This window comes from Stegodyphus dumicola, chromosome 2, assembly GCF_044657685.1.
Source record: "Stegodyphus dumicola isolate Sdum_Otavi_A_Nest chromosome 2, ASM4465768v1".
NCBI lineage: Eukaryota > Metazoa > Arthropoda > Arachnida > Araneae > Eresidae > Stegodyphus > Stegodyphus dumicola.
In genome coordinates this window covers 236323101-236350512 of record NC_140769.1, presented here as the reverse complement: position 1 = coordinate 236350512, position 27412 = coordinate 236323101, and the positions used below count along the sequence as shown (strand labels likewise).

The 27412-nt window shown below is 34.7% G+C and overlaps 1 protein-coding gene across 4 annotated transcripts in view; it reads right to left on the bottom strand.

The window, feature by feature from the left end:
* The window catches only part of LOC118193135 (uncharacterized), a 38519-nt gene that overhangs the window by 7101 nt on the left and 4006 nt on the right, over positions 1–27412 (bottom strand). For all 4 annotated transcript variants that reach the window (XM_085811912.1, XM_085811915.1, XM_085811916.1 and 1 more), the window contains exons 2-5: positions 17057–17389; positions 9994–10175; positions 9435–9686; positions 4720–4804 (exon numbers count right to left, since the gene is read on the bottom strand). In XM_085811912.1, the coding sequence (XP_085668038.1) occupies positions 4720–4804; positions 9435–9686; positions 9994–10175; positions 17057–17389 (852 nt within the window). The remainder of the gene's footprint in view (positions 1–4719; positions 4805–9434; positions 9687–9993; positions 10176–17056; positions 17390–27412) is intronic.

Sequence of the window (27412 nt, the reverse complement as noted above, 5' to 3'; positions counted from 1 at the left end):
TGGTAGTGCTTAAACGTATAACATGTTTTTCCTTTTTTATGTTATTTTATTTTTTGGTTTAAAATGTATTTTATTGAGATTATGTATTTTTTGTTTGCCTATATTGTAGACTTTGGTGCTCCTTTGACTTTTTAAGTGAATCGATGTGTACATGGACAAAGTAAAGGGAGTGCGTAATGCAAGTTTGTGCAATTCTGGGATTTTTTTTTTTAAGTGAAAATAGGTCGATGTGTACATGGATAAAGTTAAAAGAGTGCGCAATGCTATTTTTGTGCAATTCGTGGATTTTTTTCCACGAATCCGGCTGATTCCGGATTAGGGGGTTTTCCAGATTATAGATCAATTTAAATCTGGTAAGATGGCATGCAGAAATTATAAAATTAAAAATATGAAACTGTAATTTATGAAATATAGAGCAATTATGATCTAAAGGGTATCAAAATTTACAAAAAAAAAAAAAGCTCAATATTTATTTGTTTACTTATTAAACATTTCTTTCAATGTAAGTTGTTTAAGTTGCTTTGTTTTTTGTGCTATACTTTATCTTTAATTCTATAAACAGACGTAATTTCTTGTTCACTTACAAAATTCCACTGTTCAATTCAAGTCCTGTAATTGCTGTGTCGAGAATACCAACTAACTTGTCAATCGAAATTTTTTTGTTTTCAATAACCTCTCTGTCACTTTCTTCACTATCGGAAGCAGTACGGCAGCTACAGAATTGGAAACTCTTTTTGACATAATCGAAAGTTCAAGCTTAACTTTTATAAAATTGCTCTAACAGTGTGCAAAAAATAATAAGCCAAATCCAATTAGAAGATTAACAAACAGCACAATCTGCAACATTAACTGAAATGCCTTAGAATCAGTAAAAATAATTTTAGCCTAGCTTATACCGCTCATTATATACATTAAACACGCATGCATAAAGCATACAAAAAAAATGTTTGTGGCTTTGAGGTCCGAATTACAGACATTATACTGTAATAGTAACATTTTCGTATGGACCGGAGATTTTGAACTGCTGTGTTTGGTTACACGTGCGTAATGTTTTACAAAAGTGGTGCCTGAAAGTTTGCTTAGTATTATAAATGAGTATATTATTCCAGATACGACTATAATTTCTGGAAAGAGTACATAAAATAGAAGGAACGGATTTATGGCTTTCTTGTACACTATTATACTTATACTATATATATTTATCCACTATTAACAGCGGATGAGCCAAAACAACCAAATGTTTAATTTAATTGCTTACATCGATGAGATGCTGGTGAAAGGCATTAACGTATGCACGTGAAAAAAAGGTATGTTAATGAATTGACGTTTTGCCTATTTATTGGTGTCTGTGCATTAATTTTTATTAAAAGATATATTGTTTTTATGTCAGGAAATATGTATTTTTGATTACTTATTACTCTGTGTATTTTTTGTTATTTGTTCATGTCTGTGTGTTAAGACAGCAGCGAATTTTTTCTGGTTAACATGATAGTTTTAACTTTGTTTTAGCTTTCTGATTTTGTTTGAAATAGATCGATGTGTACATGGAGAAAGTGAAATTAGTGTGCAATGCTTAGTTTATGCAATTTTCTTTTTTTTTTTTCTTTTTTTTTTATGTAAAATACAGTACACTTCCGATTATCTGTAGAATTGGGTGGCGCGGCCGCCGCGGATGAAAAAAATCGCGGATAATCCGAAAAAAAGCTAAAAAAGTATAGCAAAAGAAAAAACAGTCATTCCAACTTTCTGTTTGAAAAATCGTTTTATATACAATAAAATGTACGATAAACAGCAGAAAATGTTTAACTAACGCTTGATATTTCAGTATATCACTCAAAACTAACCTAAAATGCATTTTGTTAATAAAAACAGAAAAGTGCTTTGTATACTTATGAGAGGCGTCAAGGATACACAGAAAAATTAATACATATGTACTGTTTTAATACTGTAGGGTATTATGTAATTACAAAAGCATAACTGTAAAACTACACCTTTTTGAAGAAATCAATCATTTGTGTTTGCTTCTTTCTTTGGAAGCATTTCCTCTTGATCCGAAATTGCATTTTTCGTAGTATAAGTTTCTCGGCCAACTCCGCGTCGTCTTGTTGTTCCAAATAGCTCAGCAATCTGTCAACTTGTTGCAAAGCCGCTTCGTGAGTCTTCTGCATCTGCACAGTGGGCTCTTCTTCGCTTTCACTTCACGGTCCTTCATTCTCGATCCCTCCCCTTGATTTTTTCACAATTTTGAATCTGTGAAGAGTTCGAAGTCAGGTTTGTTGACGTCACACTCCAGCCACTCCTTAATGTTTTCAGCATCGACGTTCTCACCACCCGGAACTGTTTTCACCATATCAGCAAGAGTTGCTGTGGGTATGTCTACATCTTCATTCTCTTCTTCACAACTCAAAGGGGTTAGGTTGTTGTTGGCTTCAACATTAGGCATGAGTTTTCTCCATAATTTTATGAGGGTTGACGGTTTCACCGAGTCCCATGCAGATGCAATATCGTAGATGCTGTCGAAGATTGTGTAGTGTTTCCAAAACTCTTTCAGATCATAACCTTCTTCAATTTTGGTCATTAGCAGCTTGGTTCCGTATGTTCTCTTCATTGCTGCAATGACTCCTTGTTTCATGGGTTGGATTAGCGCAGTAACGTTTGGGGGAAGAAACTTTGCAAAAATTTGTTCATCAGAAGACTTTAGCACACTTGTTGCTGGGTGAGAAGGTGCGTTGTCAATCAATAGCACAGCTTTTTCAGGCAGGTTTTTCGATTTTAAATGTTTACGCACTTGAAGAACAAAGATGTTTTCGAACCATTCTTGAAAAATGTTTCGGTTCATCCATCCTTTTTCTTTTTGGTTAAAGTAATCAACGGGCAAATTTTCTATCCTTGTGCCTTTGAAAGATCTCGGTTTTTTTGACTTTCCAATGACAACAAGTCAAAGTTTACGTCCACCGGTAGCATTACTGCAAGACCTGATGGTGATCCTTTTTATAACCCGTCACTTTACTTTCATTTTCCAATGCTAAAGTGCAAGTGGGAAGACATTTCCACAAAAGTCCCGATTCGTCGGCATTGTAAATTTGTTCAAAAGATAGCTCTTTTTTTAAAACAAATTCTTCAAATTCATGGTGGAAATCGTCGGCTGCTTGTTGGTCACCACTAAGTTTCTCCCCATGAAGTACGATTTCTCGAATTCCATGCCGCTGCTTAAAACGAGTCAACCAGCCAGAAGACGCATCAAAATTTCCTTTCAGACCTAACAACTCAAAAAAGGTTTTTGCCTTCGCCGCAATGATAGGACCATTTACAGGATAATGATAGGACCATTTACATTACCCTCTTTTAGAACTTGAGCTAACCACTCTGTCAATGCCGTGTCTAGCTCATCAAAGGTTAGTTTTTTGCGTTTTCATTGCGGAAGCACTGTCGGACATTGATGCAAAATTCACCAGTTTGTCTTTTTCTTTAGAATGTCATGCACTGTTGTTTCCGTGATTCCATAATCCAATTCCATCTGCTGCCTTGTAGCGTTGTTTGCTACTTTGGAAATTAATTCTAGTTTTTGCGCAATTGTCAACACAACCTTCTTTCATTTTCCTGACATTTTAAATCGGTAACAAAAAACACAAAACCAAAAAGCACAAGGACTGAACACAGTAAAAGATATGAAATTAACTCGGACCAGTTCGCAAACACTATCAGGCTTAAACTAACAATGGCGAGTGGGAGGAAGTGGACGTGTCAGTAAGCAGTAAGATTAAGACGAGAAGGGCGGTGGAGCGGGCACTGCAAGGGTGAGTAAGAAATCACTTACTCATCAGAGGGGCCGAGGGGAAGGTTCCGAGAAAACCTGGGATATTTTTGCTATAAATAAGCATGATGTTAGCAAATTTAATGTTTTGCTCAGTTTTGTGAACATTTTTATTTTCTTTGCTTTACGCTTGTAAAAAAACGTTTGTGGGGCAGATGTGGATAAACCGCTCCACGGATAATCAGGAGTTTACTGTAGATCACTGTGTACATGGATAAAGTTAAATTAGTGAGCAATGCCTAGTTTACGCAATTCTCTGATTTTTTTTTTTTTAGTTATAATAGACCGATGTGTACATGGGCAGCAAGTTTGTGTAAATGTTTGATTTCTTGTTTTGGTTTTCTGTAGGGGTAGAAAGATCGGCACCATCTTAAAATTGGTGCCGATGTTAACGTCAAAAAGGATCAGCACCACTTTGAAATTGGTGCCGATCTTGGCATAAAAATATCAACGATTTGCCAAGCGGAACACTAACTGAGTAAAGATTAACATATCTTAAGTATGAATTATTTTAACAGTTTAGATTTTTTTTTTTAAACATGCAGGAATTCAGGAAAGAATATGCAAAATACAAAAAGAAAAAGTTTTAATCAAAGATATCCATACAATTCATTATATCCAATATTCATACTTTTGGAGGTTCTCTATAACAGTATAAATTAACATAAAGTATATAGGTACCTATCTAGGCTTGACACAAATGTTAGTTTGTTAAACTGATGATTTAACTATCAGCTGGTTCCAATATAATGGAATTCGACTTACTGAATAAATATTTCTAAAACTACATAATGCATAACATCTATTTATGAACATATCACATACATTATATTTATGAACAATCTATGACATGTATAAAAAATATAAAAATTAAATCACAATAAAAAACTAAATAAATCACTAACCAGTATTTCCCATGCTTGCTACAACTTTCTTTCTATTTTCAGTACACCACAGCACATAAGCAGTCAGAGGCTTTGAGTTGCCAACCTATTTGAGTTAAAAATCACAAATGTAGTCTATAGCAAAGATTAATCATTTAATAAATTCTTACAAAATTCAGAAAAAAAATCATAGATATTTTATTCATTTTTAAATTAAGCTATTTTATTATTATTTAACAAACATTTAAAAACAGAACTATATGTAGCTTGGATTAGTAACTGGCTTGCAAATAGAGACACAACTTTGAAATTCTGAAGAAATAATCTTCATTAACAGAGGAAATTTATTCATTATGCAGAAAATTAGATACATATGGAACAGACAGTATGGTTAAATAATGACTTACAGCTTGAAAAAATACTTTATGGTTTTAAATGCAAAATTGTAAAGGCTTCAACAGTTTGATCAATATATACACTAAATGAATAAAAGTTACAATCAAAATGCCCTTACAACACATTTGAATATCATATACACAAAAGAAGATCATAAAAAAAGATCTTGTAGAGCTGTTGATTGGACTACATGAAAACTCACTATCATCTCAGATAAATACTGATCCCTGTGGTCAGCTGTCAACAACAATGGATTTGTAAAAATAGATATGTATGAAATGAATACTGATCCTTGTGATCAGCTATCAACAGCAATGGATTTGTAAAAACAGATATGTATGAAATGAAATCTTTGCCAAGCAGATATGTACATGACACAGGACAGAGTGATAATGCAACAAACTACAACAGATTCAACAGCTTCATTATCATTTATTCAGGAATACATACTGCCAGGTGAACAACATCTATCTTTAACGTCTAAATATCATCAACTACATCTGAAAGCATACCAAAGAATCATAGACAAGCACAGAATGGCAATACATCAATACAACTTACTACACAGAGCAAACAAAACATGCCATGGTTCTAAGAACTGATGAGAAAAATTACATGAATAAATGTTAAATACTACCACTATCTTCTAAGCTGACTGCTGGCAGTTGTTTTTAGCATGAATAATTTCCTGACACTTTTGAGAAATACTTTGAATAATCCTGTAGATGTCATTCTTTTGATATTCAGTTCAAAACTATGAGCTCAAGGTTCCAAGCTATTACAGATATAGGTAAAAGTGGGCAAGGCACCAGAAATTCATCAAAGATCACACAGGTACCACTATCTTCTAAGCTGACTGCTGCCAGTTGTTCTTAGCATGAATAATTTCCTGACACTTTTAAGAAATACTTTAAATAATCCTGTAGATGTCATTCTTTTGATATTCAGTTCAAAACTATGAGCTCAAGGTTCCAAGCTATTACAGATATAGGTAAAAGTGGGCAAGGCACCAGAAATTCATCAAAGATCACACAGGTACCACTATCTTCTAAGCTGACTGCTGGCAGTTGTTCTTAGCATGAATAATTTCCTGACACTTTTGAGAAATACTTTGAATAATCCTGTAGATGTTATTCTTTTGATATTCAGTTCAAAACTATGAGCTCAAGGTTCCAAGCTATTACAGATATAGGTAAAAGTGGGCAAGGCACCAGAAATTCATCAAAGATCACACAGGTATAATCCCGCCACACTAACTGTGAAGTTCCACCTTAGTTTTGAGAAAACACACCCCAGAAGAGTAATCCAAAGGCTTCCCATTCCTCTTTCCCTAACATCAATCTCTCAAGAGGACGTCTGGCTTGCCATACATGTTGAGTGTCCCCTTATTGCACAGATACTAAGAAACATCCATGCCTTCACCAAGATTCAAACATAGGCCCATTGGTACAGCAGTCATCATCACTAACCACTATATCAGCCCTGGTGACTCAAAACTTTTACATAAAGCATAAAACAAGACTTGCTCCTTCAGCATCATGTGTATTGTGTATGCTAAAATATCTACCTGGCTGTCAATACAGACTCCAAACTCAAATTAGTATACAGACATCTCATATTCCATACTGTGATTTGCAACTGCACGCACAGATTTTTCTGAGGGATAAGTTACTAAAAGATAAGTTTAGACCAGAACATAATGCATGGTTAGAAACCTAATCATAAGATAATAAGAAGACTTGCTGGGAAACCTTAAACATGTATATGCAAAAAAAAAAAAAAAAAGTATTATACAACTGCCCACAGCAGTAATAGGATGGAAGGTTTCTATGTTAAGGTATGGAAAGTTAGACGATATGCATCTACCACAAGGAGCTATTGACTATAATGGAAAAGGTACTTTTGCCTGTACTGGAAGTGCTACCCAATAAGTCTTATTCTGGACCATCAGAAGTTTGCATGGCTAGATAAAAAAATTATGCAACACAAATTCCTTTTAGAGACATGTAATGAATTAGGGATAAATGTGCAGACCCTTGAAATTGAAGAGACAGTGCTTTTCATGCAGCAGATACTCTACATCCCAGCACATTAGCAATCATTACTTTCTTCGGTCTTTACTAAATTGCTGATTGGAGAATCCTGCACCCGTACCATGAGCATACATACAAGTACAGTAAGTAGCCTGATGATTATCACACAGTATCCAACTTTTACTCAATGGTATCTGCAAAAGATTGAGGTGGACTTCTTTTTTTTTTTTTTTTTTTTTTTTTTTTTCTTTCTTACTTCCATCTTATTCACAGACGAAGTATACAACACTTCATTAGTGAAAGGTATTACAATATGTATGAAACTGAGGGAAAGAACTTATTTATTAGGCCTACATTTCCTACCTGTTTGTTTGGATGGATGATATTAAAAGTTTTTTTTTGGCAGCAGTCTTGCCCAAATTATTGAATAATGAACAGATCCAGGAGTTATGGCATCTTAATATATCGTTTCAACATGAAGAGGCTTCTAGCCCCCCCCCCAACTCTCAAATATCACATTCCCAGTGATATTCGGGAATATATGAATATGACATCTGAAAACATCAGTGGATTGGAAGTGATCGTCCTATCCACTAGCCTACATGATTACTGGACATATCTTCCCAGACTTTTTTTTCTTTTTTGAGTAGGCACATGAAAGATCTGAGATATGAAACGTCTGGTGGCCTGTTGTACATATGTACATAGATGCTGCGGCTGTTTGAGAGACATCCAAAATATTTTAAATATTCCCTGTTCCATGTGGCAATATCAGACTTGTGCTGTAGCTTGTGGCCAGAACTTTTTAACATCTTTTGTGATCACTTTTAATATTGCAATGGTTGCATTTTGATAAATAATCTAGTTTTTATTGATATTTTATTTCTCACGTTCTACCCACACTTCCATATGACAATGGTATTTTCAAACCTGCATCCTCCCAGAAACAAATCATCCTGCATTACTTTAGGTTGCACAGCAACAATTCTCTTATACATCTCCATATTCAGAGATATTCATCAAAATGGGCAAATCAAAACATGGACTAGCATATATTAATAAGCTCCTAGTGATATTTTGATGTCAGTCACCAGATAAAGCTTGACTTTTAAAAGTTTCAGTCTTGGCTTTAAGTCAGGGATTCCCAAATTGGGATGCTTATAACTTCAAAACAGAATTTCAGGAGATATGGCAGAGTATCTTGTGTCTTTGAGAAATGAGTAATGAGTTCATATGACATGCTTTTTGGTGTTGAATATACTTTGTAGAAGTAATTTCACACAGTTTTACATAGATAGTTAATTGAATAAAGCAAAGCAACTCAAGAGCTATCTCCTTATGGGAAGAGATGCCTTCATGGAGGACATTTTAAGAAAAACTAGTTTGTATCCACATTACACATGGAGGGAAACATAAAAAACAACCAGCCTGTTCACCAGGATTTGATCATAGGTTGAACTACCAGTATTCAGTGACTTTACTGTTCAGATGTTGGTGGGCCAGGATGAACCTTATGTACGCATGACAGAGAAAAATGTGGGAACTACTTGCCTATCTGATCTACTCTCTAACTTATCTGAAACTATTTGTTCAGAGATCATTTTAAAAAATGTCTAGCTATCAGCCATATGCATCATAAGGGATGATTTGTTCAAGAATTTATATTGGTTTATGATCTAGGCAACTGATTTTATCAAAAAATAAATGACTATCAAAAACTGTAAAAAATATTTTAAACACACTAGCTATACATATGATAAACTGTCACCTCGAATAATTACAACTTTCATAGTTTCTAATTCATTCATACAGTTTCCACCTGATACCTCATGTGTGCAAACTTCTCTAATCATTACATAATATAGTCAGGACACATAGTAATAATAAGATAATAAATATACAGTGCAACCATCCGATTAGAATTTGTGTATCATTTACATACAGGATATTAACTAATGTTATGAAACTTGTTGACTGTTAACAATCCTTGCAGACTTTTGCAATCTACAAATCTTGACTTTTAACAATAGCAAAATGTATAAATTCATCAAAGATTTTAATTCATAAATTTTGAATAACTTAACAACATTCTTACAGTTACATTAATATGAGGCAAAATGAAAATCAAATTAACCAAACTATAATATAAATTAACCAAACTATATATAAATCAATTGTTTAACAACATTTATAATATTGCGGTCAAGTACTGTTATATTGCATAAACATAATACTAAGTACTACATGATTTTTACATTTAATAGGATATTGCCAATACAGTGATACTTTTTAAATATTAAAACTTACAGGTTTCTTTTTAGCACTCCTAGGATTTTTACTAGCAGTTCGCTTTTTTTGGCCACCTCTTCTTGGAGCATAAGTTGGGTCTTTTTTCTCTGGTCTTTTCTTAGAAACTCCAGTTTTCTGACCTCTTGAAGCAAATGAATGAGAATCATTTGATTCTTCAGCAATTACAAGTGCAGAATCACTAGTTTCATCCTCACTTCCATCCTCAGGGATATCATTATTGTTATCAGCATATGTATCAGGAGAATCACACTAAAAAATAATTAATGAATTATTTGTATAAATTTTGAATAATATGTTAGTCTTAGAACTATACATATCACTGCCAGTTTCAAATGCTGTGCTTGCATAGCACTAATAACTATTTTGTACATTTTGCCTGATTTTTTTTCTCAATGAAAGAAATAAGACTCATATTACAGACAGGACAGATATTGTAATAATCTCTCCTCCTAGAGTTAACTGAAAATTTATACAAAATATACTTCAGAAACTGCACTGCACTGTAATTTGATATTATTCCTGCACAAATTTATAAATTATTATAATTGTTTCTTACTTGTCTGTATGGTTCTACAATGACCTTTTCTTGCTGTGGAGGAAGAGATTGAATATTTCGAAGCAAAGAAGGTTTCATTTCAATGTTAGAGTACCTTTGGCGCATATCTTGTACCTCTTCATCAGAATCATCTGACGATGATTGCGATGATGATGAAGATTCACTAGAAACTGAACTGGATTCTGAGAAATATATTTATCATAAGTATGGTATCTTATAATTATTCACTTTTTAAACATAAATAATCTTTTAAGTGTTTTTTAAATGTAAGGAAAATTTTCCAAGATTCAGTTTGAAATCCTTGTTAACCTATTTTCATAACATAAAACATATATTTCAACTTCTCACCAAGTCAACATAATGCATTATTCAAAAATAAAATATTACCATGAAGTGCATATAAATAGTATATAAGATGATATCTTACAAAAATTAACAAATATTGGAGCTTATCAAGGGATAACAATACGACAGAAAGAATTTCAAGCAAAAAAAATTAGAATATGACAAATATGGCCGAATTCTTACATAAAAAAATTTGACTTAAAAATGGGAAAACTAATATTTTGCACTGTTTGCTGTGCACATAAATATCACTATGACTTAAAGAATTTAAGATTAAGATGTTTAGGTAAAAGCATATCATAAAATAAACAAGTAAGACTACTACAAATAGTTAAAGTAGATTATTCTATTCATTGATATCTCAGACTCAAAATTCGGGATACTCAAAATGACATTTTAGGGATAAGGGAAGAAATCAAATGATTATTTCAGTTTGACAATACCACAAAGACCTTCATCATGAAGTCTAGCTTAATGCAAAGCGACACATCAATTGCCACAAAGCATTTACTTTGTCTGAAGAAATTAAAACCAGCCATTTGCTGAATCAAAGGCTAAAGTTCCACAAAATTAATTTATGAAAACAATAAACTCTTGTCAAATATAGGGGTATAATTCATAGTGCTTACAGCAAAATTACATTTCACAAAGTTAACTTTTCATGGAAAAAATGTGTTAGGTATAATTCAGATTAAGAAAGACCACTTGTTCAAAAAGTATCGAACCTTTGGTTGTCAAAAAATACATTTACTGACTTGGAAATCTGAAACACTAATTCTCTTCAAAGTAATCTCCTTGGTAATGGTTACACTTCTCTCAGCACTCCTGCCATTGTTGGAAACACCTCTAGAATGTAGTTTTTGGAATGAGAGCAATCATTCTGTCGCATTCTGCATGATGTCTTCTCTTGACTCAAATTGGGCCCATTTTAGCAGCATTTTCACCTTCGGAAACAGCCAAAAAAATCACATGGGGCCATGCCACATGAGTAGGAAACCTGACGAACCACAGGAATGTTGTGCTTGGCGAGGAAAGCCAGAATCAAATGCACAGAATGGGCAGGTGTGTCATCACGATGAAGCTGCCACATTTTCACTGTTCACAGATTCAGTCGTTTGTGCTGCACAGCACCATGAAGGATCTCTGGTAGTATTGCTTTGTGATGGTTTTGCCTTGCAAGGCATACCTTATGATATACCACACTATGGGAGTCACAGAAGATGGTCAACACGATTTTACTGTGGCCCTGCCATGCTTTTTTTTGGTCTCAGGATGACGGACACTATGATGATTGATTGCATCTTCATCACCTGTGACCCAGAAGGTTGAGGTCACTGCTGGCATTAACCAGCATGTTCTGTGCGATGTCTGGACACCATTGCTTTTGCTCCACTATTAGCAGCTTTTCAGTACAAATTTCGCAGACACTATCCTCATGCCCAAATCTTCGTGCAAAATTTAATGTACTGATCCGATGCTCACCTTTGTTTCATTTTCAATTTCTCAGACTGTGATAAAATGATCCAGAAAGGCAAGCGTCCGCACTTGCTCAACGAAATTGTCATTCCAGCTTGTTAAGGGTCTACCTGAATATATGGTTCACTATCCACTGATGTGCGGCCATTTTTGAAACATAGTACCACTCCTTGATGCGAGAGATGCTCATGGCATCATCTCTGAAAGCCTTTCGAATCTTATGAATGGTTTCTGTTTGGGTATCGCGAAGCTTTTGGCAAAATTTGATGCAATATCACTGCTCAAGTTTTTTAGTCATTTTACAACTATTCCACAAACACTGAAATCTTACGAACCCTCACTACATGTATTCACTCGTTGGCTAAATCGCAGCAACTTATGCTTTCAGCGGGTGAGAAAAAATTCACCAAAGCGCATGTGTATCCCCTCTACATCTTACACTGAAAAAAAAAATCTCCTTCACTTCATTGGTTTACTCTGTTAAAAATAAAAAATTAGGTTTTGATACTTTTTAAATGGCATATACTTAAATATTGCAGAAATTAAAAATAAAAAAGGAAGCTACAAAATAATGTAAACTGAATAGATTTTTATTACTGTTTAATAGATACATGACACAATTATTTTTTTTATCAGCTGATGATTTTTGTTTGGGGCTATGACTGATATAACCTTTAAAAGTTTCATGGTACGGATCGTTAAGTTTTTCAGTGTCTCTCATAAAGTCTCCTCCTCTTTCTTCATTTCAATATCCACTGCAAAATCGAGCAGTTCTTGTTCCTTCTTTAGCAATTTGTTCAACTTCTTGTAAGTTAAATATGTTTTTTTCTTCTTCATTATCACTGCATTCACCGTTGGCTGGTGTTATAGAAGATCATTCACTTTTTCATCCACCATTTCTCAATTCATTAATTTTTCCTTCTCCCATATCTGAATGCTTTTGCAATTTATATGATTATTTTTGGCTTCATTTTCAGTCAACTGGCCAATGCTGAAGTAAGGCAAGTGCCTGCCATAGGATTAAAAAGAATATTCAGTCGATGGAAATCCTTTAAAACTGTTGATAACTTCTAGACAAAGTTGATGCCAACAAGCATTCAAAATTGATGAACAAACACTGAACCATGTATGATTGTAATTTTAGCATTGGTTAAATAGAAACAATTAGGAAAGTGCGCAAATGCAAAATCGTGTTTCACAAATTTACGCTCAGCAAGGGTTTACTGTATGATTAATTTAGATGCAGTCGACTAATGGTTTAGAAAGAAATATGTATCAAAAGTCATATACGTTTTCACATGATTTTAAAAAAGAAATATCTATTGCTGTCAAGGTTATTTATACTCAGCTTCTCAAATGATGCAGTGCCGATTTCACCATTTCACCTGTGTGGTCTTGCGTCGTCGTCCTGTAACAAGAAAGCATCACCTATTGCCCCGGCATATGGGCTCACATAAACATCAAGGATGTCATCTCTATAAATCTAAGCATTCACGGTTTCCCTTGAAAAGACACGGAGGTCTGTGCGTAAACCCAAAGAGACGCCACCCCAAACACAGACACTGCCCCTTCCGTATGCATCTTTCACGGATGTTTGACAGATGATAACGGGTTCTAGGTTCTCTCCATATCAAATAACGCCTACTGTCGCTTTCTAGACTAAACCTGGACTCATCCGTAAAGAGAACCGCCCTCCATTGATCAGGCGTCCAGTGGACATGTTGTCATGCCCACTGAAAACGGTCCCTCCTATGGCCTAATGTGAGCGGCACACAAATAGCTGGTCGCCTCGTATACAGACCACCTTCGTGAAGCCTTCTACGCACAGTTGACGTTGACATGAACCTTCTTGTGGCTGCAGCAAGGGAGGATCTAAGAAGAGTCGGAGTAGCGGTTCTATTCCTGCATGCACATAATGTCAAATATCAGTCATCGGCGCTCGTCGTAGCAGTTGGCTGTCCTTGGCTAAGCCTCCTAGATGCCGAATCTGTGGTTTGAAATGGCCTCCAGAGTCTATGAACCACAGAAGGACTCACATTTAGCCATCTGGCCACTTCTGTTTGACTATGTCCTGCTTCTAGTCTACCAATGGCTCTCCACTGCAGTTCTGCAGGCAAATGATGTCTGGAGGCCATTGTTACGAATTGGCTATCTCAGGTTTCTGATGTCACTGTCACAGTGAAATGTGTGGGCTTGCTCTCAAACATGAACTTTTATGCTCCTCGCAGATGGCGTATTCCAAAAGGAGCGCCACTAATTTGTATATCGCAGTTTTATTCAGCTACTCTTACTTGGCAACATATTCAAATTTTACACGGTTTGGCTTATTTTTGAGGAAGAAATCACTATTTTTGTGATTTTTCTTTCATTTATGGTAACCAGTGTATCTAAACATAACAATGACTAATATATCATTTGATTAATATATCAATAATTTGACTAATTTATCACATGATATAACAATGTCTAAACATTCGTTTTTTAAATACTAAATACCAAAGAAAATGCTTTCGATGATTCTTCCTTCAGTTAACTACACTGTGAAGTGTTTAATGTGTTGACAAGGAGAAATTTAACAAAAATTTCTTTCTGTATGCAAAAAAGGGGGGGTTGTAAATGATACTTATAAGCCATAAGATCACACAAATACATGAAAATTTAGGAATGATAAAATCTTTACAATTTGGAGGAGGCACTAGGCAGAGGACTTTGGGAGTGGTAAACTGTTTTGATATTAGGATTGTGAAAGGATGTAGATAAGGATTTGCAGAGATTGCACTGGCAAAAATGCCCAGCGCCAGGCCTACCTTCAAGTTGAACTAATAAGAATCTGCATGAATTTTACTCCTTACGGGAATGACAAAAGACATTTCTGAACAAACAAAATTAAATGTGTCAAAATAATTTGAATAATTTCTTTCAATCATGGACCCTTTTTTTTAATTTACATATTAATTTGAGATTACTTTCTATCACACTTTAGTATTTGTCCTGTAGTTTATGAGAGTTTAATGACAAGATGTAAATGTGACCATGATGTAAATTTCATTTCTAGATGAAAGGCTTAACTTCTAAAATTAGAAGTGCCGCAGCCCTATGGCAGATCGTCAGGAAAGAAGAACAAGAATAAATGGTTACAGTAGAGAGAAGGGTACCCCTTGTATTTTTATGAAGTTGCTGTTTGCGAAGTTGCTGTTTCATGGTAACCTGAGTAGTTGAATGTTATGACGTAATCGATTGCAAGATTGCGGTAAATCCGTAAGGGCTTGTGGTGTGTGTGTGTGTTGGTTAGGAAGTATATTGCTTGTTTTGTGGTTTAGACAGTAAAATGGTCAAATGTGGTAAGATTAATTTGAAGTTTCTGTATGATTTGGAAAGAAAGGAGAAAAGAGCATTACTTGACTGGTGTGCTTAGTTTTACTTAGTAGCCATTATTATATGTCCTGTTTATAGAAAGGAAATGCGTATGGTCAAACGTCGGAAATGCGTACGGTTGAACGTCGCTACGGATGATATTTTTTATTCTTATTTTGTGAATTTATGCGGCGACGTCAGTATACAGATTCTAGTTCAGATAATTTTAGGAAGTTTTTGGATGTTGTTAAGGATTTCTGTTTGACTGAAGACGTGTTAATTCGTAAATAAGGTAAGTGGATATTTCCTTTGTGTAGTGCAAAGATGAATTTCCTTTTTTATGTTATTTCATTGTTTGATTTAAAATGTAGTTTACTGAGATTATATATTTTTTGTTGGCTGCTCCTTTGACTTAAGTGAATATAGTTTGACATGTACATGGGCAAAGTCAAGGGAGTGCACAATGCCTAGTTTGTGCAATTCTCTGATGTTTTTTCAAGTGAAAATAGGTCAATATGTACACGGATCAATATGTCAATATGTACACGGATAAATGCCAATTTTGTGCCATAAATTAATGTGTTTAAATATAACACAGGGCTCTAATATTTTATAATATAATAAGGGCTCTAATATTTTGTGGCAACAATTTGAAAAGCGAACTGACATTTATAGTGAACCAATGCAAAATTCCAAAACGAAATTAATAGCCCTTCTGGGCTAACACCCTTTGGGCTAACAAAATGACTAATAAAATCATTAACAATTAAAAAATTAAAATTTAATAAATGCAAAGAGATACATTAAAATTGAATATGTGATTTTTAATATAATTTTGTTACTAAAAATAAAATTTTCAAAATCAAATTCCTACTGAAACTGTTCAGTTACATAAAAGAAGTGCCAAAGCCTTCTTATTTAGGGTTTCGGTGCACTCCGCCTAGATTTATGATTTATCCAAAAAACTAAGAAGTACTAAAGGCAGGTTCCAGTGTACTCCGGGACAATTTAAGCTCTGTCTAGATGTAAATTTTTAATAGTAAATTGGAAGTTTTGTATCTGTCAGTTATAATTTTTAAAAATATTCAAATCTGCTTCATACTTTATGAGAATACAAAAGGCACAAAATATTTTTTTTTCGTAGTAGTAATGATTTTTATAATTTCTTTGGTTTAAATCTTAATTTTGTTATCATTTGGGCTAATGCCCTATTTGGGCTAAAAATATTTAAAAACAGCGTATTTTAAGACTTCTGATACACAGTTTCACACGCTGAAAATATAAAAAAGTCCCTCCCCCTTCAGTTTCGCCATTGCTTACTTTAAAATCGTTGAGTTTGTTAATCAAAAACTCATTAAACGGTTTACAAAATATGAAATAGATAACAAAACAAATTCGGGCTTCCAGGCACCCATATTCGGGTGGAGGACTGAGTTATTGAAAATTTGATGACTCTAGGTATCGTTGTTTTTCACAATGCAAGAAACATCATGCAGATCTTCATTATTCAATTTCTTTACATATAGTACAGACTGATAACATATGGGGCAACAATCTGATTTATGGACAATCTTAATTTATGGACATGAGTGTATTTCATTTACTGCAGGGAAACAATTTCCTTAGGGAAGACTACAGATTAAAAACAGAAGATTTTGTGATATGCAGGGAGATGAGATGAAACACCAGAAGTCTTCCTATTTCACCAGGAAAGTTTGCAGCTATGATAAACATTATAAATGTACATATTAAATGAACAAAATACAAATTAATAAGATAAATAAATTAAATACAAATTAGAACACAAATATGACTGCCACAAGTTTTAATTTTAAATAATAATCAACTAAACCAGATTACTTCTGCAGTGTTGTTAAATGATCCTTACCTGATTTAGATTCATCAGCTGATGAATCCTGATATATTGATCGCTTTGGATCTGGTTTACCTTTGGTATTTAGAAAGGACATTTTTGACAAGGATGGTGATGAATCACTTGCTTTCCTTTTTGATGCAGAAGACAAATTAAGTGATATTTTAGGAATTTTAATAGGAGCTACTCTCTTGTCATCAAAATCCTCATAATCCTCAGATTTCGATTTTTTTCGAGTTTTTCCTTGCATCTCCAGTTCATTAATATCTAAATCTTCCATCTCTTTTACTTTTGCAGACTTCTTCAAAACTCTGCCTGATCTAGAAATTTGTGGAGTCTCCATTTCTTCTGAAAATGAAAAACTGTATAATAACAACACTATAACATGATTAAACAAATGTTTCAGGTCTAATCGATTAGATGATACTCTATATTTGAAGTAAAACAATCCCCTCCACTTTAAGCTAAGTAAAAATCATAATATAACAAATTTATTTCTGAGATTATAACTAATTTGAAATCTGAAAGATTTATCATAAATTTAAAGACATTCTTTATGTAGGCTAAACATGATTTAAATTGCTTTATTTTAATGCGTTCTGTATATACTGCATTTTTAAAAAAACAAAGATATAAGGCAATCCAAAATACTGCCAATTAGCAGCAGTGTTTTGATGACTGCATTTGTTCACTTTAAGTCACAGGTATAATGTTTATTATTATTGGCAGCACTAAAATTACATTACATTGGATGGCAACAGTCATTCTTAGCTTAAATATTGTTTTTACAAGGTAACATATGATGTTTTGTTTTACCTGCAAATTTAGGGTGCCACTTTGGTAGACAGTTGCATGGATTTTTGGCGATTTACGTTGGCACAATTGTTCGTGTGGTTTTTACAATCGTCAGCCATCTTGAAAAACGCTGTTTTTACGTATTTTATGTGTAGTAAAGTATTCAAAACTTTCAAAAAAATAAATATCATTAAAAGTAATGGATTAATTTTTTGTTGAAAATGTTAGTTTTTTAAGATGGCAGGCAAATATAAATAAATACATTTACTGTGAGTATAAAATACTAAAGTAAGGTTATTATATCTTTCATATAGCAAAGAAATATAATAAAAACACCACTATAAGTTTTATAGGATATAATTATTTAACATTAAAACATATGTGGCAATAAATATCTCGGCAATTTTTGAAAACAGTGTATTAATTTTTTTAATAGAAATTGAAGTTCACAATTATAAAGTAAAAGAAAAATATACACTACTTACATTTTTTTTAGTACTTAACTTGTCACATATATGTTGATAAGTACCACAAAAAAAAATTGGAATCATAAATTAGATATCAATGAAAAATGTAATATAATTTTAAAATGTACTCTAAGGAAAAACATTTGAAAAAATTTGTAAAAAAAAAATTTGAAAAATGTAATCTAAGGAATTTGAAGAGATAAACAATAAAATTTTAAAATGGCGCGGTAATGCACAAATATTCAGTAACCAATCAGGGAGCTGATTACAGCTCATTAATGCACAAATATTTTGTAACTAATCAGGGAGCTGATTACATCACGAATAGAATTAAAATTATTTAAATAATCATACATAATAAAATCAGTTTAAAAAAATGCAAAATTAAATTATATTTTAATATTCAACAGCCATAAATAATGTTTAAAACATTAGATTAAATTTATAGATATTAAAACCAATTACTTTAAAAGTAATGTGACGTCATTCATTACATCATCCACAACATAAAATTCCATAAAATATCATAAACAATAACATTTTTATTTCAAATAAAAATGCAAAATTAAATTGATTTTTAATACTTAGAAGCCGTAAATAATATTTAAAACAGAATTTATGCATAATAAAATGCATTATTTTTTAAATGAAATGACAACAAAGCATCAGTTACCATAAATAACTTGTCTAGCAATGGGTTTACCATAAGTCGCATCGCTCGTCCCAAAAAATCGCCAAAATCCGTGCAACCATCTATCAAAGTAGCACCAGTTTTAGTTGATTAAAGCTTCATTTCAGCTTCTTAAGGGAAGTTATTTATTATATTTACAACATTTTAATCAACTAAAACTAATTTATACTTTATTTTTTTTTACAAAATGGAAGCCCTTTTGAAACCAGAAAGATTTGATATTGACCCTGCATGTGTTGGATCGGAAACGCTGGAAAAGAACATTTTCAAATTTTCTCACACAACTGAAGGAAGCAACTGAAAGAAAGGGAAAAGTGTAAATTCGCCCACTGCTTGGCGCATTTTTAAGAATTGCACATACTCGGTATCCATGTACACGTCAACCTATTTTCACTTAAAAAACATCCCAGAATTGCACAAAAATGGCATTGTGCACACTCTTGACTTTATCCATGTACACATCGATCTATTTTCACTTAAAAAGTCAAAGAAAATTGACAAAAATCCAATTTTTCTTACTTTTGTAAAAAGTGCCAAACAAATAAGTGGGCCTTTAGCCGAAAGAAAACTAAAGCTGTTGTCTAATTCCATATCTGCAAGTGTTTATCGGTATATTAATGATTCACAATCATATGATAATGCAATTAATATTCTAGATTCATTGTACATTATTAAAAGAAATTAAATATTTGCCAGGCACTGTTTAGAATCTAGATTTCAACAAACGGGTGAATTTGTAAATGAATATTAACAAATAATAAAACAGTTGAGCAAGGATTGTGAATTTAAGTCTGTTACTGCAGAAGAATATAAACATGAGTATATTATATTAGAGATGCATTCATCTGAAGTTTGAAGAATCCCTGTATTCGAGAATGGTTATTAGAAAATGCCAGTATTTCATTAGAAAAAACTAATGATCAAGCTAGAGCATTAGAACTTACTGAACATTATTCTGCCTCATATTTAATATCTTCCTCAGCACCAGTAGCTGCTGCTGAACAGTGTGAGAACAAAAATGACAATAGTGAACAGTTGGCAGTAGTTGCTCCTATTCAATCCAGAAAATGTGTTTTTTTTTTCGTGGAAGAGACCTTCATTTACGAAGTATTTGCCCAGCTAAGGAATGCTATATGTCGAGGATGTGGTAAAACAGGCCATTACCAAAACAGGCCATTGCATGCAAATCCAAACTTGTACACAGTACTATTAATTACACAGCGGCAGTTTATACACTAGCATCAGTTTCAATGCTTCCTCGTTGTCTTGAAAGGTCAATAGCTAAAGGTCTGGTAAATGGAGTTCTGCTGAATGCTCTAATTGATACCGGTAGTTGACCAAGTTTTATAAATCAGTGTTTTGTAAAAAGATATCGAATTCAAGTAAAACCATATTTTGGTAGAATAACCATGGCTAACTCTTCTCTAAGCTGAGATATTACAGACTGTTCTTTAGCTAATATTAAATTGTAAACCCATGTATACACTAATGTGGAGGTATTAATTATATGAAAAACCTCTGTGCAGACTTTCTTATCAGGCATGATTTATTAAAAAAGATCATTCTTCTGTTGAGATAGAATTTAAAGATAACAGACCACCTCTTAGAATTTGTTCATTGGCAACTGCTCTTGTATCCCCTGTGTCATTGTTCTCTAATTTAACACCTGATTGTAGACCTATTGTTACAAAGTCAAGACGTCAAACTGAAAAAGATAAAACATTCTTAGCTACAGAAGTATGTAAATTACTTAAAGAAGGTGTAACTGAACCAAGTAATTCTCCTTGGCATACACAAGCTTTTATTATGAAAGGAGAACATCATAGACCCAGAATGGTTATAGATTATTCGCAGACTATAAACAAATTTACTATGCTTGATGCTTACCCTCTTCCAAAAATTGAAGAGTTGATTTCACAAATATCAAAGTATAAAATATTTAGTACAACTGATCTCCGAAGCACTTAGCATCAGGTTCCTATCAAAGAATCAGAGAAACACTATACAGCATTTGAAGCTCATGGTAAACTATATCAATTTCTACATGTTCCATTTGGTGTAACAAATAGAGTTGCTTCTTTCCAAAGAAACAATTGATGAGATAATTTCATATGAAAAATTATCAGGAACCTTTCCCTATCTTGATGATGTAACTACGAGGGCCATCCAGGAAGTAGATTACGTTTCCGTCTGTGTCCGCTAGGGGCGGGGCTAGCGCGGCCATCTTGGGGTCAGAGCGTTGCGCAGCTCAGTCTGCATCTAGCCGTGCTAGTGAGAGGTTCGTGCTGTGCTCCGTTCAGATACTGTGACGGTTTGAAATGTCTGCGTTAATTGAAAATCCCGCGAGCTGCGAGGTGCGCTCAGTAATAAGGTTTCTGACTGCAAAAAACTGTAAACCGATAGAAATCTATCGGCAGCTTCGTGAAGTGTATGGGGACAACATTATCACTGAAGGTGGAGTGCGTCAGTGGGTCATAAGATTTCAAAATGGCCGAACCAATGTTCACGACGAAGATCGAAGTGGGAGACCCAGCATAGTGACCGCCGAACTTCTCGAAAAAGTCGATGCTAAAGTCCGTGAAAATCGAAATTTCACAATAACGGAACTTTCTTTGAGTTTTCCACAAATTTCGCGAAGTTTGTTGCACGAAATCATCAGCGAAAAGCTTGGTTACCACAAGTTTTGTGCAAGATGGATTCCAAAAATCTTGACAGAGGACCACAAAAATCAGCGAATGGCTGCAGCGTTGAACTTTTTGGACGCTTACCATAAGGATGGTGACTCTTTACTCGATCGCATCGTTACTGGTGACGAAACATGGGTGAAACATGTGAACTGTGAAACGAAATTGCAATCAATGCAGTGGGGGCACACAAGTTCTCCCCAAAATCTCAAGAAATGCATGCAAACAATGTCGGCAAGGAAGATGATGGCGACTGTTTTTTGGGACAGAAAAGGTGTAATTTTGGTGGACTTCCTGGAAAGAGGCACTACAATAAACTCTCAAAGGTATTGCCAAACTCTCCAAAAACTCAGAAGAGCAATTCAAAACAAGCGCAGAGGAATGTTGAGCTCTAAGATCTTGTTGATTCACGACAACGCCCGGCCCCACACGGCAAATGTCACTCGTAAAGTTCTTGAATCTTTTAAGTGGGAGTTGTTTCCTCATCCACCGTACAGTCCCGACCTGGCACCGAGCGACTTCCACCTATTCCCAGCAATGAAGAAGTGGCTGGCTATGCAGCGTTTTGATGACGACGCACAGCTGCAAGAAGAGGTAACGAAGTGGTTGAAGGCGCAGGCGGCCGAATTTTTCGACGAAGGAATTTCCAAGCTCGTACATCGCTACGATAAATGCCTTAATTTGTATGGTGACTATGTAGAAAAGTAGTATTTGAGTGTGGCTTTCATCTGTATATAATAAAATTTGTTTCCTATACTTTGTTTATTTTTTTATTCCAAAACGTAATCTACTTTCTGGATAGCCCTCGTATATGTAACAAGAATGAAGCTTAACATAATAATAACTTGGAGAGGTTTATGGCTGCTGCTAAGAAAGTATAACTTAACCCTGAATGAGGAAAAATGCACATTTTCAACAAAATATGTAAAATTGCTGGGCTACACTGTAGCTAATAATAAAACCCGATCCTGATAGACTGAAACCGCAAATGGATTTACCGGTTCCAAAAGATGTAGGACCACTGAGAATGTTTGCTCATTATTGCTGTTGGATTCCCAATTTTTCTGAAAAGATTTACCCTCTTTTGACTAAAGAACCTTTACCCTTAGTAAAGATGCCGAAAAAGCCATCAGTTCTCTTAAGACAGATATATCTAAAGCTTCTTTAGCTGCAATTGAGGATAATATATCATTCAGAGTTGAAACTGATGCTTCTGAATTTGCAATAGGAGCAACTCGAGTCAAGCTGGTCATCCTATAGCTTTCTTCTCTAGAACACTAAACTCTTCAGAATGAAAACATTCTTCTACTGAAAAAGAAGCATATGCTATTGTTGAATCTTTACGAAACTGGAGACACTATTTAATTGGGAGACACTTCGAAGTTTTTACCAATCTAAGATCCGTGGCATTTATGTTTGATCAACAGTACTCCAGTAAAATTTAAAATGAGAAAATTATGCGTTGGTGTTTAGAACTTGCTTGTTTCAAATATGATATTATATATCACCCTGGAAATAAAAATGAAATTCCAGACACTTTATCAAGTATAAATGCAGTTATAAAACCACAAACAGATATAAAGGCACTACATGATGAACTTTGTCATCCCGAAATAACTGGAATGCATCACTGGATGAGATCTAAAAATTTGCCTTTTTCACTAGAAGAATTGTTAATTCATGTGTATGCTGCAGTGAAGTAAAACCAAGTTTCTATAAATCTGAGGGACACTTAATTAAAGTAACTGCACCTTTTGAAAGACTAAATCTAGATTTCAAAGGACCTTTGCCTACGGCTTGCAGGAACCATTTCCTTCTTCCTGTTGTGGACAAGTTTCCAAGATTCCCTTTCGCAATATTTGCCCTGATATGCCATCTGCTACTGTTATAGCTCACCTTCAAAATATTTTCTCAGTTTGGGGATGCCAGCCTACATACATTCTGATAGGGCAGGGTTTCTTAAACTGTAAGTTGCAACCCACAGTGTAAATGCTTCTTAACTTCACTTGGTATAGCAACAAGTCGTACAATCCAGGACTGTGGAGTCGGAATCAGAGTTGGGCAGATTTTTAGGTAAAAGAAGTCGGAACTGGAGTCACTAAAAATAGGTCAACTCCGACTCCAGATTTTGTCAGACAGTTTGAATTTGAAATGAAATTAAAGTGAATTGAAAAAAAAAACAAAAAATTATGACAAGCTGAGTTATTACTTTTATTTATGAACTATATACATTAATAAATAGTTATTTTCTATTTTATTAACATATTAATATATAAATATAAGGGAGGAGGATGGATGTGATATTTGCCATTAGTGATTAAACTGATTCATTTAGTTACAAATCTTGCTGGTAAATTTAGGTAAGCAACAATAGCAGCAAGAACTCCCAAAATTGATGCCATTCTTAGGGAGCGAGCATGAAAAGGAGCAATTACTGATCAAGCAATACGATAAGGAAGTAAATATTTGATGATAAAGAGGTTGCTAGAATTAACTTTTTTAGATGTAGATAACCCTAATGTTTTACTAAGGCCCATATCACACGGCGTTTGTTCATACGAACAACTGTTTCGGACAATTTTTCTGCCTGGTTTACTATTGAAAGAAAGACGCACGACTTTTTCCTTCATTTCCAAAAAAATTGCAGGTTGTTCGTTTTCAAACAATCAGCTTTCAGCTTGTTTGCAATGGGGAACCAGTTTCCCCTGTGTTAACTCCAAAGCGATCTGTGGTGATTGGCTGTTGTGACAAAGCAGAAAAATTGTTCCAAACAGTTGTTCTCCCGAAACAAACCGACGTGTGATAGCAGCTTAACAGAAAGACTGTGGAGTGATCTTGCAGAATTGGAAACTCTTCTTTATACAGCGTACATAGGAAAAAAAAGCTACAATCTGAAGAATTGACAGGAGGCGAGAATGGAAGAATGCGATGTTTGTTCTTTCTGAAATGGAGGGTTTATTGCAGAAGGAATCATTTCTTCAATAAAGAAATGAGAAACTACTTTGCTAGACAATGAAATCTTGCTGGGTTCAATATATGTAGATCCGAAACACCGAATTTTCTTGGATGACGAATAAATTAAAAAGGCAAAGAAAGCCATCTATGAACTTTTATTAAGAATGAAATTATTTTCAGAACTGGAGAATTCAAATCAGAACAGTCAAACTGCAGATACTGCAACTGAGTCTCTATCATCCTCTTCCCGTGATGAATTAGACTTTGAGAAATATTTTTAGATAATATTGAAATGGCTAAGACAAAGCGAATGAAAATAAAGAACCAAGAGCCTTTAGATATAAAAATGAAAAAATACAAACAAGATTTCTATATGGCCTTTAAAGAAATAGAGAAATATGATTGTGCTTGCAAGACACCTCTTTAAAAACTGCTAAAAATTTATCCTGAAAAGTTAAAAGAAGTAGCCCTAACAGTAAGAGCTCTTCCTCCTACTCAAGTCAGTGTGGAAAGACTTCTCGTATAGGAAGTTTATAAAAAGTTTATAAAATAGGATCTATGGCCATCCAACAAAGAAGATCTTGCTGAAGTTACTGTTTCTTTGAAATAACTAATGCCAGTATTTCAATTTCATAATAAATGCTAATTAATAAAAATAATTAGCTATGCCATCAATTTTTCATTTATAGCATCTATTACTTCTTTTATATTAAAAAAATAAGCTGTAATCCATGTGTATATGTTTACATATATATATATATATTAGGGAGTCTAAAATTCCAGGAGTTGGAGTCGGTCATTTTCCCTACTGACCCCACAGCCCTAATATAATCCTCAAGGAAATGGCCAAATAGAATTATATGGAAAACCATCCAGCTGCCACTAAAATCAAAGAACATGGCTATCGAACATTGGGAAGGTGTTCTGCAACCTGTTTTGCATTCAATCCGGTCACTCTTACGTACAGCAACAAATACCACACCATATGAACATATGTTCATCCATGCTAGAAGATCATATAATGGACGCTCTGTACCTACGTGGTTAAAACAACCCGGAACAATATTAACCTTTTAACTGTCATGCCCAATGTAATCTCGGGCACAGCACTGGTGTTCGAAAATGTCACGCCCGAGTATTACTCAGGGTAATTTTTTTTTGAGTGTATCGTATTGTTATACCCGAATATATATCGGGAGACGTTTATTTCGGCTTCATCTCTTTGTCAAACCTGACTGTATCTCGGGAAAAGTTAATGTGCGCTCAGTTCAATAGATGACAGCACTTTATTGAAGATTTCAAAGGTTAGAGGATGTTGATTGGATTTTTGCAATAAAAAAAATTTACAATTTGTGTACCCAAATCATCAAAATAACTTGACAGTTAAAGGGTTAATGAAGAACCACACATAAGCTAATAAATATGAACCTATTGTGCAAGAAGTGGAGCTCATTGAGGCTAATGCAGATTTACGCTTGTGTTACTTCCAGATGGTCGTGAAACCAATGTTTCAATACGATATTTAGCACCCAGAGGAGATACTCCCATACATCGCAATGATATCGAGTTGGATGAAAGCCAACAACTTTCAGATTATATTGTTCAACGGAATGAAGTTTTGGCCACTGAAGCTCCAGAACCCATATCAAAAACTGTAAGAAAATCAACAGAAGAAGATCCTTACGGCAGTGATTTACCATGTCCTAGCACAGCGGTTCCTAACCGCTGTTCTGCGGCACACCAGTGTGCCGTCTGAAGCACCATGGTGTGCCGCCGGGTCTGGGTGTCATGGTGCTGTTCGCCCGCTATAACTCCTCCCGTCACTCCCCCCGCCAGTGTCATAGGTGGTCACGGCGCTGTGCAGTGCTATAACTCCTCCTCCTGCCAATCTTGACAAGTGTCCGCCGTGTCCCCGCCCCCATGAGACGCAGGCAGACGCCTCACACAGTGTCAGAGAGACAACGGCTGCTGTGAGGAGAGAGACACTGATACTGCAGTGATGGACAAGTTTTTGAAAAGGAAAGAACTGGACTCTGAACAAAATCTGGAGCCAGATGAGAGCCCGAGTATGAGTGGGGGTCAAAAGAAAGCAAAGATGGTTAAATTCTCTGGCACAAGGCAATATAGCGAAAGCTATATTTCAGTTGGATTTACTTTCACTGGAGATGAACACAAACCAACTCCACTGTGCGTGGTGTGTGGTGAAAAGCTAGCTAACAGTGCTATGGTCCCAAGCAAACTTAAACGCAATCTCCAAACGAAACACCCTTTGCTTCAAAACAAGAATGTGGACTATTTTGTTCGCCTGCGTGACAACATGGAGAAACAGGCAACTTTTATGAGAAAAACAACAAAGGTAAATGAAAGAGCTCTTAAAGCTAGCTATCAAGTTGCTGGATTTATAGCCAAGACAAAAAAGTCGCACACTGTGGCAGAGACATTAATACTTCCTGCCTGCAAAGCTATTGTAGAGGAGATGCTCGGACCTGAAGCAGCAAAGGAAATAGCCAAAGTCCCTCTCTCAAACAAAAAAATTTCCAGACGTATTAATGACATGTCTGCAGACATCGAAAGTGTGGTTTTGGAAAAGATCCGTATCAGTGAGAAATTTGCATTGCAACTTGACAAGTCTACTGATATCAGTGGACATGCTCAACTCTTAGCTAATGTGCGTTTTGTTGATGGTGATGCAATTAGAGAAAACTTCCTTTTTTGCAAGGTATTGCCAGAAAAAACAACAGGAGAAGAAATTTTTTGGGTCACATCAGAATACCTTGAA